The sequence below is a fragment of the Thermobia domestica genome, chromosome 10 (assembly GCF_964235325.1).
Source record: "Thermobia domestica chromosome 10, izTheDome1.hap1.1, whole genome shotgun sequence".
NCBI lineage: Eukaryota > Metazoa > Arthropoda > Insecta > Zygentoma > Lepismatidae > Thermobia > Thermobia domestica.
Genome location: NC_137463.1, coordinates 85,428,490 through 85,443,447, shown reverse-complemented (window position 1 = coordinate 85,443,447; position 14,958 = coordinate 85,428,490). Strand labels below are relative to the sequence as shown.

At 35.9% G+C, this 14,958-nt stretch overlaps 1 protein-coding gene across 1 annotated transcript in view; it reads left to right on the top strand.

Moving 5' to 3' along the window:
* The window catches only part of LOC145661532 (aminopeptidase Q-like), a 36,752-nt gene extending 22,989 nt beyond the window's left edge, over nt 1-13,763 (top strand). The window contains exon 4 of the mRNA XM_081726853.1: nt 13,514-13,763. Coding sequence (XP_081582979.1) covers nt 13,514-13,763 — 250 coding nt within the window. The remainder of the gene's footprint in view (nt 1-13,513) is intronic.
* Nucleotides 13,764-14,958: the final 1,195 nt, after the last annotated feature.

Sequence of the window (14,958 nt, the reverse complement as noted above, 5' to 3'; positions counted from 1 at the left end):
TTAGTAACATGGCGGTATTTAATTTTGTGGTAGTCAGTCCAGTAATCACAATGCACGTGTAAATTTCAGTAAGGGCTCCTATCTGACTCCCAAATTGGGAGTACGGCTTCCAGCGGGATGAGTTGAACATTCAGTTTGTTCCGGGTTCCTGCCCCTTCAGGGCAGGGGTCCTATTGCTAGCTAATACTCCGATATGTCCCCTCAGGGCATCGATTAAATAGGTCGAGTAAAGAATATGATTTAGTAAATATAAGGGCCAGTTGGCCCTGTTCATTTCTTTCCTTTCGTTACCTTTCATAGAGCCGATTTAACACGGTAAAACCTGAATGATTTCTGTGTATATTTATTAGTATAACATGTATTAATGTAGTGTGTAGTATGAATGTGGCATGATGTGTCTTGTAATTCGAGTAGTATGTGTATATTTGTAATGTAGTATCAGTGATAGTGATAATTAAGTGATGAAAGAGTGTGTTGGACAGTGTAGTATTTACTATGCGATAAATTTTATTACTCCGTCATTAAGTGAACGTAATATAGTATAATAATTCCGTGTACAAGGTCACATTCAGTTGTTCAAGGGTTCATTATATCGTCGCTAGCCCTAGTGTCAAAAGTCAGTACTAACCGCCATTCTTCTGTCGAGGTGCTTAGTGATTTAGTTTTCATGAAATTGACCTTTCTTTCCGAAATAAAACCTAGAAGGTATAATTCACAGCCCATATGAATGTACAGTTAGGTCAAGTGACCCAAAATTAATATATTCTGAAAGTTTCAACATTCTGCATAGTCTAGAAATCTAAATATTTAAATAAATAAACAATACGTAAATTTTTAACAGAAGTCGGGCGATATGATGCTAGTTCTTCGCTTTGAAAATATATTAAATGTCCATTTTTCTTCGTGGCTGTAGAATTTCATTGTTGATGCAGAATTTTATAAACATTAGACATTATCGCAGATAATTCTATTTTCAGTGAACGTATGTAGGATTTTTTTTTTCTTTCGTTATTAATAAAGCTACCAAGTATTACATAGTATTGTGTGTGTGGTAAAAGAGTCTTGGGTTCGAGTGAGATTGTCGTGCGGTGATCGGAATGGGAAAATGTTTGTAGTGATTATAGATTTTAAAGTATTATGATGAAATGTGTAAATAGGCTGGGCGTAGATAGAGGAAACAGGGTGTTTGTAGAATATAGCGTCGTGGCAAATGAATATTAATGTGAATATGAATATTAATAAGTATATGAATATTGTAGTAAATGAATATAGAATATAGGACACCCATATAGTTAAATATATAGTAGCCCAGTGAATACTTCGCCGCGTGTTGATATATAGATATTAAATAGATACGTGTAACTACAAACATCTCAGGTTCTGACCCCTGCACCATAATATCACGCGGACCGGAGGGCGATATATAGTCGGACTACGGTAATACTTTGTAGTTTATGTGTCATAATAGTAATCAACCATAGTAATACCATCTGATAGAATGGGTAGCATCATATAATCGCTGACTAGACATATTGAATAATAAATTATGAAAAGACAATAGTAGTTAGACAACAGGGCTGTAGTGAATCATATCTTCTGGTCGGTTTTAAAAATAGAATACCCTGCTCCGTGAGATTTTTTTTTTTCCTTCACGTTACCTACTCGGGCTAGCTTACAATGTTCATGGAGGCGACAGCTCTGACTGGGTACAGAATCAAAACAATTAGTTATTGAAATTTATTTTCGCGTACCCGGATGTCGACCCCTAGTCCCTTTAAGTATTTTCATTTCTTTTCTTAGTTTAATTAGACGAGGGAAATTAACGACATCCCAGACTGTGGCGTGTCTGCGCGGGGTAGCTATCGGTGAAGTTTGGCATAGAAATCACCGATCCAAAATTCAGTTTATTTAATTTTTTTTTATTTCGGCAAATCATTAGTTAGGGATATCTTAGATAATACTTCTATTCTAGTTTCATTACTGTCCTCGAACCTTCTTAGTTTTTCTAAGGGGTCGAATATTTTTTTTTTACTTAGAGATTTCAAAATTGGGGACGCAGTTACCTGGTCCCTTTTCCCCCCTCCTTTTTTCCTGCTGGTCTGGGCCGGATACGGGGATCGGATTTCAATCTTACAAGCCAACTCTTGTGGGATTGGGATCTGATGGACACAGAACTTGCATCCTTGGCAGCAGGGCGCCCCTTGAGTCTACGTATTTGAGTAGACAACCCTTTTGGCATGTTAAGAATATTTTGGCTATGGATTTTGTTGAGAGCGAAATTCGACTTCTAACTTTGTAGCGTTAGTTATTTCTCACTTAAGTCTTTGGCGCCCCTATTCTTCGTCTTCCTTCTTCTCTATCTCTCTCTCTGTCTTCATTTCTTCAAGTTCTTTTTTAATTTTTTCAACCTTCCCCCCCCCCAAGATTTTGAACTTGTTACTTACGATTTATTTAACGTACAACTCTGATCTGAAATTACCAGCTGAGACGTTGCAAGACACGATTCATGAATGGAGTAGATAATGATCGGGTCCTCCATCACATTTTGACCTATCGCTGAAATGAACAAAGACTTAGTATTTGACGACACTTCGATTATGTTCTTTCACCGTCGTCCCTCTTAAGTTTTTTTTTTAATCCGTTGGTCACTTTCCTTTCTGTTTTGGTTTTCAATTACTTTGTAGTTAACCTGGACCCAGAAATTGTATTTTGATTTACCTAGTTATATCTAGAAATGCTCTGTGTTACGTGCCTGCCTCACAAAGTTTTTTTTTTCCTTCATGATTTAAATCCGAATTGATTATATAAAAGTTAAAAATTTATAGACGCGCGGTATCAGATAAAAGTTAATTTGTTTCCAAATGTAATGTTGGAAGTCATTTGTTTTCTTGGACAATGTTGCAACCTTGAAAAATTTTATTGTTGGGATGATTAATTTAAATGTGTGCGCATTTATTATAAATATATATATATATAGAGAGAAATAAATACTTCGAAATGTATGTGTAATTAGTATGTGAATATGATGTTAAAGTAAAAGTATGATATTAAATGTATTATGAATATATGTAAGAGCGCTCGTGTCAGTCCCCCTAAAAAACGTGTATTGGTTGCTATAGTTTACCAGAAGTCTTCCGACGAATTTAAGAATGTAGATTTTGTTAAGAATACCGCCGTGCACTTAAATAATTTTCCTTTTCTTCTGAATCAATGTAAGTGATAACCTCTGTACTTATATAATGGCATGCATTGAAAAAATATCGGCAGGTCTAAACGTAACCCCCATCATAACAAATATTATCCCTGAGCAATTAACCTAAAACCATTGTGGAAAGTGCACCTTGAATCCTTCTCACCTTCATGTGTATCCTGTGACTTGACCAGTTTTTTTTTTTTTTTATCCTCAATTTGAACCATCATACTCCGTACACCTGTGGAAGATCATTTTTTTTTAATCCGAACCATGTATAAACATATACGAAAGTGATCCTAATGAAAGGTCTCGTGAAGTGTCCCAGTGTCGGATAAATAACTTGAAATTATTCGATTAATAAATTTGGAAATAGACCGTCTAAGAGGAGAAACTTCCTCTAGTGAAAGTTATTTTCTCGAAATCCCTAGATGGGTATAGACGTAGCAGTGTGCGATTGCAGATATAAACTGTTACCAGTTACAAACCAAATATAGACGACGAATGGTTTTGTAAACCAATAGATATATATATATACATATAGAGATATATATAAATGACCACAAACTAAGTTAAATGGAGCGAAACGTTTTGGACACTACGACTAGTGCGTGAGTTGTGATTTGGACGCTCGAAATTATTAATATTTTAATATCTCGACTTGAGGTAGAGACTCATATAAGTTATAATACACCTAAAAGTTTTTTTTTTTCTTTCCTCTTTGTTCATATTTTTTTTTTTAGTGAAATAAGTGTCTCCTTTGCGTATGTCGCAAATCATAATTTTGATTTAGCATGCCTAAGATACAATATATGTAATTATTTTTTTTTCTTTCTTTTTCATTTGTCAATATGATTGAATATATAAAAAATTACTAAAATATAACACTATGTACTCTATTAATATATAACCAAGAACTTGTGCTTTTAATATTTTCTTCATAATTATTTGTTTTGTCCTTTTTTTCACTATGAATGTAATAAACTATTTGTACCTTTGTAGTTAGTTGGTTTCCTTTAAACATAGATACACTGTCCTGAGTGAGTGAGCGTGTGAATGCATGATAGATTTAATATAAGTAATTTTAGTGATATCATTTGTCATATTAACATCTGTAATATATGTGTCATGTTTTAATATATATGTGTTAAGGTAAATAACCTAGGTCATGAAGGACCGTCACTAATGGTTTAAATCGGCTCGAGGAGTGAAGCAAAAATAGAAGAATAAGCCTAAATACGACATCTTTCTTCCAGGAAGTTGAGACTTTTATTGATGCGATACATAAATTTATATTGAGTTGATAAGTTTGATTTTTTTTTTCCTTGGCTAATTCATATGTGTGGTCGATCCTAGAGGACAGAGTTCAGATGCTGGATAGTTATCAGTCACCGGTCGGAATAACTTTACAAAGAATTAAATTTCACTTTTCTCATTTCCAGGTCTAGGTCTGGGCAACCCCATGATCGTGGTGCCTGGAGCTAGGTCTGGGTGGTATGAGGGAACATGTGTCTATTCCGAAGCATTCCAAAATTGATTAGTCGTTAATAACATTTAGAATGATTCGTCTTTCAACGACTCTCCCGACCTTTTACTATATTTCCGGAATTATCCAGTAATCTGTTTCTCATTAAAATACCCTATCTCTTTTCTTTCTTCTTTAGCTACCTCCTTCTTTTACCCTTCTACTTTCTTCTCTTTCTTTCCTATTTCTAAATGAAAGAAAACGGAGTCATGATTGAGAGTAGTCGCTATTGGCACGGTCAATAAGTTGTTTCGATGAGTTTTCTTCGGGAGTCCGATATGGAATAATTAACAATAACAAAAGGTTTATTGGAAGTTACTCTATTGGAAAATAATCTGGATTTCAATCAGTAAGTGATCTTTCGTAATCGTCCTCGTTAAAGAAAATTAATTTTAGCGACTCCTCTCTCCTCTACATTAGCTCTTTTATCTTCGTTTTTTTTTGTTTACGTTTTCTTTCAATATTGGCGACCGTTGACATCGGACAGTTACCATGGAAACAATTGTTTTCCCTGGTAACGAATCTGAAATTATTTATTAAACACTGTTTAGGATCGAGCACATATTGATTTGGCCACAAAAGGTGTATAATTAAAAAGTTACAGTGAGATTAAATAATTATAGTCATTGGCTGTTCTGCTATCTTTGTCTCTCTCTGTAGAAAGGGGGAAATGAAGGAATTTGTCAAATTCTAAAATTTGAAAATGCTGGAAGTTGACCCAAGGAGGGAATTAGATAGGAGTTCCTTAATTTATGAATAGTACCTGAATAATAAGTATTGTTAGTTTATAAGAATATAATTGTATGTATTTATATTGTGTCTTTTTGGGTCGAAGCTATGGCAACCAATAGAGAAGTCGTATCACACGAGAACGCGGAAGTCTCATGTACACAATGTACTTTAGAAAGTAGTGAGAAAAGAGCTCGCGTCTCTCGTAGGCTAGTGAGGTGTCACGAATGTGGGCTGAAATGGATACATTTCAGTTGTATTAATTTAGAGGATACTGCGGAAAATGCAGAAAAGGTCCGGGCTGGTGAGATAGTCAAATATTGTAAAGAATGTGAGGGGAAGCTCCACCAGTCGCGTGAACCCATGCGTTTATCCTCTGAAAAAGAAAATGAGCATCCCGATTCGGACGGTGAGCGAGGGTATAGTACCCCGAAGAACCGAGGCCAAATATCTCCAGTGGAGATATCTGACCTCGATGATGATGAAAGAGATGGGGATCCAGTTGGTGATAAACCCAAAGAAAAGAAAAGGAAGACTGGGTCATCTAATAATGACGCTCTCCTCCTTTCATTGCAACAAATGCTACAAGAAATGAATGAAAATAACCGGGAAATGAGACGCGAAATAAATGAAAAAATAGATAATAATAGCCGAGAGATGAGACGCGAAATAAATGAAAATAGCCGCGAAATAAATGAAAAAATAGATAATAATAGCCGAGAGATGAGACGCGAAATGAATAAGAATAGCCGGGAAATGAATGAAAAAATAGATGCCTCGAACCGAGAAACCGAATCTCGATTCGAAGTATTAACTCACAAAATAGACAACATATGTTTGGACTTTGCTTCCTCAATAAACAAATTGAGAGAGCAAACGTCTACTGACATCGATTTGGTCAGATGCGAGGCTCAACAGTCCATAAAGCAACTTCAGCAGGAGACTGAAAGTAAATTAGATCATGTAAATTCTGAAATTGAAGAAATGGACACAAAATTACATAAAATCGACAATAAACTGGAAACACAGCAGGCCGAAATTGATAGTTTAAAGTCAACCTTGTCAGACTTATCATTGAAAACCGAACTGGAAGTAACTGACCAGAAAGTTTTGAAAATTCAAAATGACATAGTAAATATTCGAAAAGAAATGACAAAATCTAGTCGCGAAAAATCAGAGGTAACCTATCCTTTCCCCGGTAGCGATTCCTCAGGAATATTACCTGCGATAACAACTACATGTAGCGCAGGAAAAGAAAATTTAACGTCAGTTGATGCACGGGATATTGCGACTCACTACCCCATGTATCGGTCAGAACCAAAGTCGTGGTTCAATTCTAATAGTGTGCCGAATCAGTCGAGTGTTGTGACGACTACGGTCACTAGCGTGAGTGCTCCCTCCTTACATGGAGGTATACAATCACATAGCGTGTTGCCGGGAAAAGGAGATGGGTGCCATTCTGAGTCGTTGTTCATGGGTGCGATTGGTCCGGGGATGGAGCCCAACATGTTCAATACGACCAACAAAATCCCTTTCCCTTACATGGGTAGTTATAACACCGCTACTACGTCGTCGGTGGTAAATCCGGTGACGACTCCGATTGTGCAGGATAATATGTTAATTCCCACTAACAATTCCCCTACTTATGTTAGTATGAGCTCTAAAGTGTCCCTCCGGAATATTGAACGCTTTCCCACTTTCGATGGGAACATTGCGAACTGGTTACCTCGTGTTTTCCTGCTACCTAAAAGGTGAACTCACAATTTCCAGAATCTTAAACTTTTCAACTGTACTGAGGACAAAAAACGGGAACTTCTATCTCAATACCCAAAGTGAATGTTACACTGTCTCATTTGAGTGCATGAGTGTATGATTGAGTAGTTAGTTTATTAGTATTAATACATGTTAATTCTATTCAACAAAATTTTGTTATTCAAACAAAAATTTTTTTTTAACGACGCCGGGGAACTGTAATGTGCCATTACAGTCTAATGAAATTATGTTTTTAATAGGAGGGTGCCCGAAATTTTTTGCACCGACTGTACCTGAAGTTTAACAAAAAATTTCTGGCTGTTCATATAATTCGTAATTTTATTTGTTATTCTATTTCAAATTAACATGAAAAAACTGTAAAAAATTCATTGGGAATGATAGTTTTGGGAATCAATATCTTTATTTATATTTTAAATTAGTTATAAGTCTTGCATATGTATATGTAAATGGATTATTACAATTCTTACGGTGTCAGTGCTATCCGAAAATATAGATCCACTATTGGACGGAACTTTCCAGATCAAATAACCAATCTAAAATTCGACAGAATTTTCAGGACCACCCTTCACCTCTCTTTTAGATACCTAGGTCCTTCTAAAATCTAGTTTGATCCAGATTTTACCAAATTTTATTCGTTTCAAAGCCCCACCGCCAAAATGCTTAGTTTTGATTGGCTGATAAACCCACGCTATGATATTAGGGCGCAATTATTCCATTCCAAGCCGGAAAATCTTGTTGACAACAGCCAGATTTCGATCGTCGAGCTTAAAAGGTTGCAACGGAGTGAGAAAACTGCAAACAAGGTAATATTAGGGAGTTTTTTAACCTAAAATCGTTGGAAGTCTCTAGGAGCCAAAAAACTATTAAATTTCAGTAAAAACCGGACTGAAGAAATAAAAAATAGATGACGCCATGTTGTGCAGATATTGTTAGTTATGGACAGGCTTTGTAAAGTGCATCAGTTTGCGAGTTTTCTTAGGAATTTATAAACAGTTTCGGAGGAGTGGTGTTTTCTCCCTTAAAATATTCTTATCCTTAAAATTATTCCTTTTCTAGTTACGTAAGGCCTGCCTCACTACCGTTTGTGTTCGTGTATGTAGTGGATGTGATTTCTTTTTGTATTTATTTATTAGTAACATGGCGGTATTTAATTTTGTGGTAGTCAGTCCAGTAATCACAATGCACGTGTAAATTTCAGTAAGGGCTCCTATCTGACTCCCAAATTGGGAGTACGGCTTCCAGCGGGATGAGTTGAACATTCAGTTTGTTCCGGGTTCCTGCCCCTTCAGGGCAGGGGTCCTATTGCTAGCTAATACTCCGATATGTCCCCTCAGGGCATCGATTAAATAGGTCGAGTAAAGAATATGATTTAGTAAATATAAGGGCCAGTTGGCCCTGTTCATTTCTTTCCTTTCGTTACCTTTCATAGAGCCGATTTAACACGGTAAAACCTGAATGATTTCTGTGTATATTTATTAGTATAACATGTATTAATGTAGTGTGTAGTATGAATGTGGCATGATGTGTCTTGTAATTCGAGTAGTATGTGTATATTTGTAATGTAGTATCAGTGATAGTGATAATTAAGTGATGAAAGAGTGTGTTGGACAGTGTAGTATTTACTATGCGATAAATTTTATTACTCCGTCATTAAGTGAACGTAATATAGTATAATAATTCCGTGTACAAGGTCACATTCAGTTGTTCAAGGGTTCATTATATCGTCGCTAGCCCTAGTGTCAAAAGTCAGTACTAACCGCCATTCTTCTGTCGAGGTGCTTAGTGATTTAGTTTTCATGAAATTGACCTTTCTTTCCGAAATAAAACCTAGAAGGTATAATTCACAGCCCATATGAATGTACAGTTAGGTCAAGTGACCCAAAATTAATATATTCTGAAAGTTTCAACATTCTGCATAGTCTAGAAATCTAAATATTTAAATAAATAAACAATACGTAAATTTTTAACAGAAGTCGGGCGATATGATGCTAGTTCTTCGCTTTGAAAATATATTAAATGTCCATTTTTCTTCGTGGCTGTAGAATTTCATTGTTGATGCAGAATTTTATAAACATTAGACATTATCGCAGATAATTCTATTTTCAGTGAACGTATGTAGGATTTTTTTTTCTTTCGTTATTAATAAAGCTACCAAGTATTACATAGTATTGTGTGTGTGGTAAAAGAGTCTTGGGTTCGAGTGAGATTGTCGTGCGGTGATCGGAATGGGAAAATGTTTGTAGTGATTATAGATTTTAAAGTATTATGATGAAATGTGTAAATAGGCTGGGCGTAGATAGAGGAAACAGGGTGTTTGTAGAATATAGCGTCGTGGCAAATGAATATTAATGTGAATATGAATATTAATAAGTATATGAATATTGTAGTAAATGAATATAGAATATAGGACACCCATATAGTTAAATATATAGTAGCCCAGTGAATACTTCGCCGCGTGTTGATATATAGATATTAAATAGATACGTGTAACTACAAACATCTCAGGTTCTGACCCCTGCACCATAATATCACGCGGACCGGAGGGCGATATATAGTCGGACTACGGTAATACTTTGTAGTTTATGTGTCATAATAGTAATCAACCATAGTAATACCATCTGATAGAATGGGTAGCATCATATAATCGCTGACTAGACATATTGAATAATAAATTATGAAAAGACAATAGTAGTTAGACAACAGGGCTGTAGTGAATCATATCTTCTGGTCGGTTTTAAAAATAGAATACCCTGCTCCGTGAGATTTTTTTTTTCCTTCACGTTACCTACTCGGGCTAGCTTACAATGTTCATGGAGGCGACAGCTCTGACTGGGTACAGAATCAAAACAATTAGTTATTGAAATTTATTTTCGCGTACCCGGATGTCGACCCCTAGTCCCTTTAAGTATTTTCATTTCTTTTCTTAGTTTAATTAGACGAGGGAAATTAACGACATCCCAGACTGTGGCGTGTCTGCGCGGGGTAGCTATCGGTGAAGTTTGGCATAGAAATCACCGATCCAAAATTCAGTTTATTTAATTTTTTTTTTATTTCGGCAAATCATTAGTTAGGGATATCTTAGATAATACTTCTATTCTAGTTTCATTACTGTCCTCGAACCTTCTTAGTTTTTCTAAGGGGTCGAATATTTTTTTTTTTACTTAGAGATTTCAAAATTGGGGACGCAGTTACCTGGTCCCTTTTCCCCCCTCCTTTTTTCCTGCTGGTCTGGGCCGGATACGGGGATCGGATTTCAATCTTACAAGCCAACTCTTGTGGGATTGGGATCTGATGGACACAGAACTTGCATCCTTGGCAGCAGGGCGCCCCTTGAGTCTACGTATTTGAGTAGACAACCCTTTTGGCATGTTAAGAATATTTTGGCTATGGATTTTGTTGAGAGCGAAATTCGACTTCTAACTTTGTAGCGTTAGTTATTTCTCACTTAAGTCTTTGGCGCCCCTATTCTTCGTCTTCCTTCTTCTCTATCTCTCTCTCTGTCTTCATTTCTTCAAGTTCTTTTTTAATTTTTTCAACCTCCCCCCCCCCAAGATTTTGAACTTGTTACTTACGATTTATTTAACGTACAACTCTGATCTGAAATTACCAGCTGAGACGTTGCAAGACACGATTCATGAATGGAGTAGATAATGATCGGGTCCTCCATCACATTTTGACCTATCGCTGAAATGAACAAAGACTTAGTATTTGACGACACTTCGATTATGTTCTTTCACCGTCGTCCCTCTTAAGTTTTTTTTTTAATCCGTTGGTCACTTTCCTTTCTGTTTTGGTTTTCAATTACTTTGTAGTTAACCTGGACCCAGAAATTGTATTTTGATTTACCTAGTTATATCTAGAAATGCTCTGTGTTACGTGCCTGCCTCACAAAGTTTTTTTTTTCCTTCATGATTTAAATCCGAATTGATTATATAAAAGTTAAAAATTTATAGACGCGCGGTATCAGATAAAAGTTAATTTGTTTCCAAATGTAATGTTGGAAGTCATTTGTTTTCTTGGACAATGTTGCAACCTTGAAAAATTTTATTGTTGGGGTGATTAATTTAAATGTGTGCGCATTTATTATAAATATATATATATAGAGAGAGAAATAAATACTTCGAAATGTATGTGTAATTAGTATGTGAATATGATGTTAAAGTAAAAGTATGATATTAAATGTATTATGAATATATGTAAGAGCGCTCGTGTCAGTCCCCCTAAAAAACGTGTATTGGTTGCTATAGTTTACCAGAAGTCTTCCGACGAATTTAAGAATGTAGATTTTGTTAAGAATACCGCCGTGCACTTAAATAATTTTCCTTTTCTTCTGAATCAATGTAAGTGATAACCTCTGTACTTATATAATGGCATGCATTGAAAAAATATCGGCAGGTCTAAACGTAACCCCCATCATAACAAATATTATCCCTGAGCAATTAACCTAAAACCATTGTGGAAAGTGCACCTTGAATCCTTCTCACCTTCATGTGTATCCTGTGACTTGACCAGTTTTTTTTTTTTATCCTCAATTTGAACCATCATACTCCGTACACCTGTGGAAGATCATTTTTTTTAATCCGAACCATGTATAAACATATACGAAAGTGATCCTAATGAAAGGTCTCGTGAAGTGTCCCAGTGTCGGATAAATAACTTGAAATTATTCGATTAATAAATTTGGAAATAGACCGTCTAAGAGGAGAAACTTCCTCTAGTGAAAGTTATTTTCTCGAAATCCCTAGATGGGTATAGACGTAGCAGTGTGCGATTGCAGATATAAACTGTTACCAGTTACAAACCAAATATAGACGACGAATGGTTTTGTAAACCAATAGATATATATATATACATATAGAGATATATATAAATGACCACAAACTAAGTTAAATGGAGCGAAACGTTTTGGACACTACGACTAGTGCGTGAGTTGTGATTTGGACGCTCGAAATTATTAATATTTTAATATCTCGACGTGAGGTAGAGACTCATATAAGTTATAATACACCTAAAAGTTTTTTTTTCTTTCCTCTTTGTTCATATTTTTTTTTTAGTGAAATAAGTGTCTCCTTTGCGTATGTCGCAAATCATAATTTTGATTTAGCATGCCTAAGATACAATATATGTAATTATTTTTTTTCTTTCTTTTTCATTTGTCAATATGATTGAATATATAAAAAATTACTAAAATATAACACTATGTACTCTATTAATATATAACCAAGAACTTGTGCTTTTAATATTTTCTTCATAATTATTTGTTTTGTCCTTTTTTTCACTATGAATGTAATAAACTATTTGTACCTTTGTAGTTAGTTGGTTTCCTTTAAACATAGATACACTGTCCTGAGTGAGTGAGCGTGTGAATGCATGATAGATTTAATATAAGTAATTTTAGTGATATCATTTGTCATATTAACATCTGTAATATATGTGTCATGTTTTAATATATATGTGTTAAGGTAAATAACCTAGGTCATGAAGGACCGTCACTAATGGTTTAAATCGGCTCGAGGAGTGAAGCAAAAATAGAAGAATAAGCCTAAATACGACATCTTTCTTCCAGGAAGTTGAGACTTTTATTGATGCGATACATAAATTTATATTGAGTTGATAAGTTTGATTTTTTTTTTCCTTGGCTAATTCATATGTGTGGTCGATCCTAGAGGACAGAGTTCAGATGCTGGATAGTTATCAGTCACCGGTCGGAATAACTTTACAAAGAATTAAATTTCACTTTTCTCATTTCCAGGTCTAGGTCTGGGCAACCCCATGATCGTGGTGCCTGGAGCTAGGTCTGGGTGGTATGAGGGAACATGTGTCTATTCCGAAGCATTCCAAAATTGATTAGTCGTTAATAACATTTAGAATGATTCGTCTTTCAACGACTCTCCCGACCTTTTACTATATTTCCGGAATTATCCAGTAATCTGTTTCTCATTAAAATACCCTATCTCTTTTCTTTCTTCTTTACCTACCTCCTTCTTTTACCCTTCTACTTTCTTTCTTTCTTTCCTATTTCTAAATGAAAGAAAACGGAGTCATGATTGAGAGTAGTCGCTATTGGCACGGTCAATAAGTTGTTTCGATGAGTTTTCTTCGGGAGTCCGATATGGAATAATTAACAATAACAAAAGGTTTATTGGAAGTTACTCTATTGGAAAATAATCTGGATTTCAATCAGTAAGTGATCTTTCGTAATCGTCCTCGTTAAAGAAAATTAATTTTAGCGACTCCTCTCTCCTCTACATTAGCTCTTTTATCTTCGTTTTTTTTTTGTTTACGTTTTCTTTCAGATTATTCTCGTCCGCCGGCGCAGAAGTGTTAACGGTGGTGGCTTGTTCTTCGTCTGGAGTACAAGACAATAATGCCCCGTCCCCAGCTCAACGCATCGGTACTTCCGTGCAAGCTGATTTTCCTTCCCAGCAACAAATGAAAATCACTCGAACTTTTACGAGAAAGAAAGAAGTGTGTCCTGGAGGTTACCCGCTGGGCAGATCAAGTAGACACACTCGAATTACGTTCACAACATCGGGCAATATCTGACTCAGAACTCCCTTGAGGTGTGGGTGTTTAATTTTCGGTATTGACTTTCACACCTGTTTTCCAGGTTTTCGTCAACATTGTATGTTATGTTGTTGTACCTGGCAGTGTTTGTTTTTGTGTTCGGAAAGGAGAGTTATCACAGTATGTGTTATATTAGTTTCAAAATACGTAAGTTTGCTACAGTGTTCATGGGAAAGACTCCCTTTCACTTTTGAAAGTATTTTCTTTTACTTTTTGTTTTCTTCTTGCGCGATTTTAAAATGTTAACAGTAAATTCCTTTAAGTTAGTATCTCTCAATCATCACCGTATCAGTTCCGATCATAATAAGGCCCTTCTAAAACAGTTTATCGAAAGCCGCTAACCTGATGTTTGCTTTCTACAAAAAAATAAGTTCTCTCCTTTTATCTTTTGAGTTTCTTACAGATTATCAAGCCATTATTCTCCGCAATCAAGAGACTGGTGTCGCGATTTTGGTTCGAAAGGGTCTCAGTTATGATCTTGTTGTGTTAGCACCTGAAGGAAGAGCTATACGATGTTATATTCAGACCATTTGTTTCATAGCATTATATGGTCATTCCGAGTTACGTACAAAAGAGAAAATTGAGTTTTATGTAACTACCATTCCTTCTTTACTTTCTCCGGGGATTCCTCATTGTATAACTGTCGGGGATTTCAATGCTATTGTAGATCCCATCTCTGATTCTCTGACACCTACCACGATTCTGTGACGCCTACCATACCTTGTTCTACTTTGTTTGAGCTTATACGTGTCCTAAAGTTAAAAGGCGCTTTATTTTTGTCAAACTCACTGCATGTTTTCACCCAATGCACTTCTAGGACTAAGAGTCGAATCGACTGAGCATACATTTCAAAGAGTTTATGCGCTGCAGTAATACAGCCATATACGTACAATTCCAGTCGCACTCTCTTATCATGATGTCATCGAAGTAGATTTCAAAATGCCATTCTTGCCACCGCCAGCTCCCGGCCCTTGCTATTGGAAGATTGATACTGAAATAGTGTCTCGCGCTGAGGGTTGGCGGAATTCTAGCGTCGATTACATTATTGGCGCAGCATGCAGCGGTACTATCCCATTGTGATTTCCTAGTGAAATTCATTTTGTAAATCTAAATTGCGGAGCTTCTTTCAATGGCAAGGACGGGTCGTGAGGGAAGATGAGTACCATTTACATGA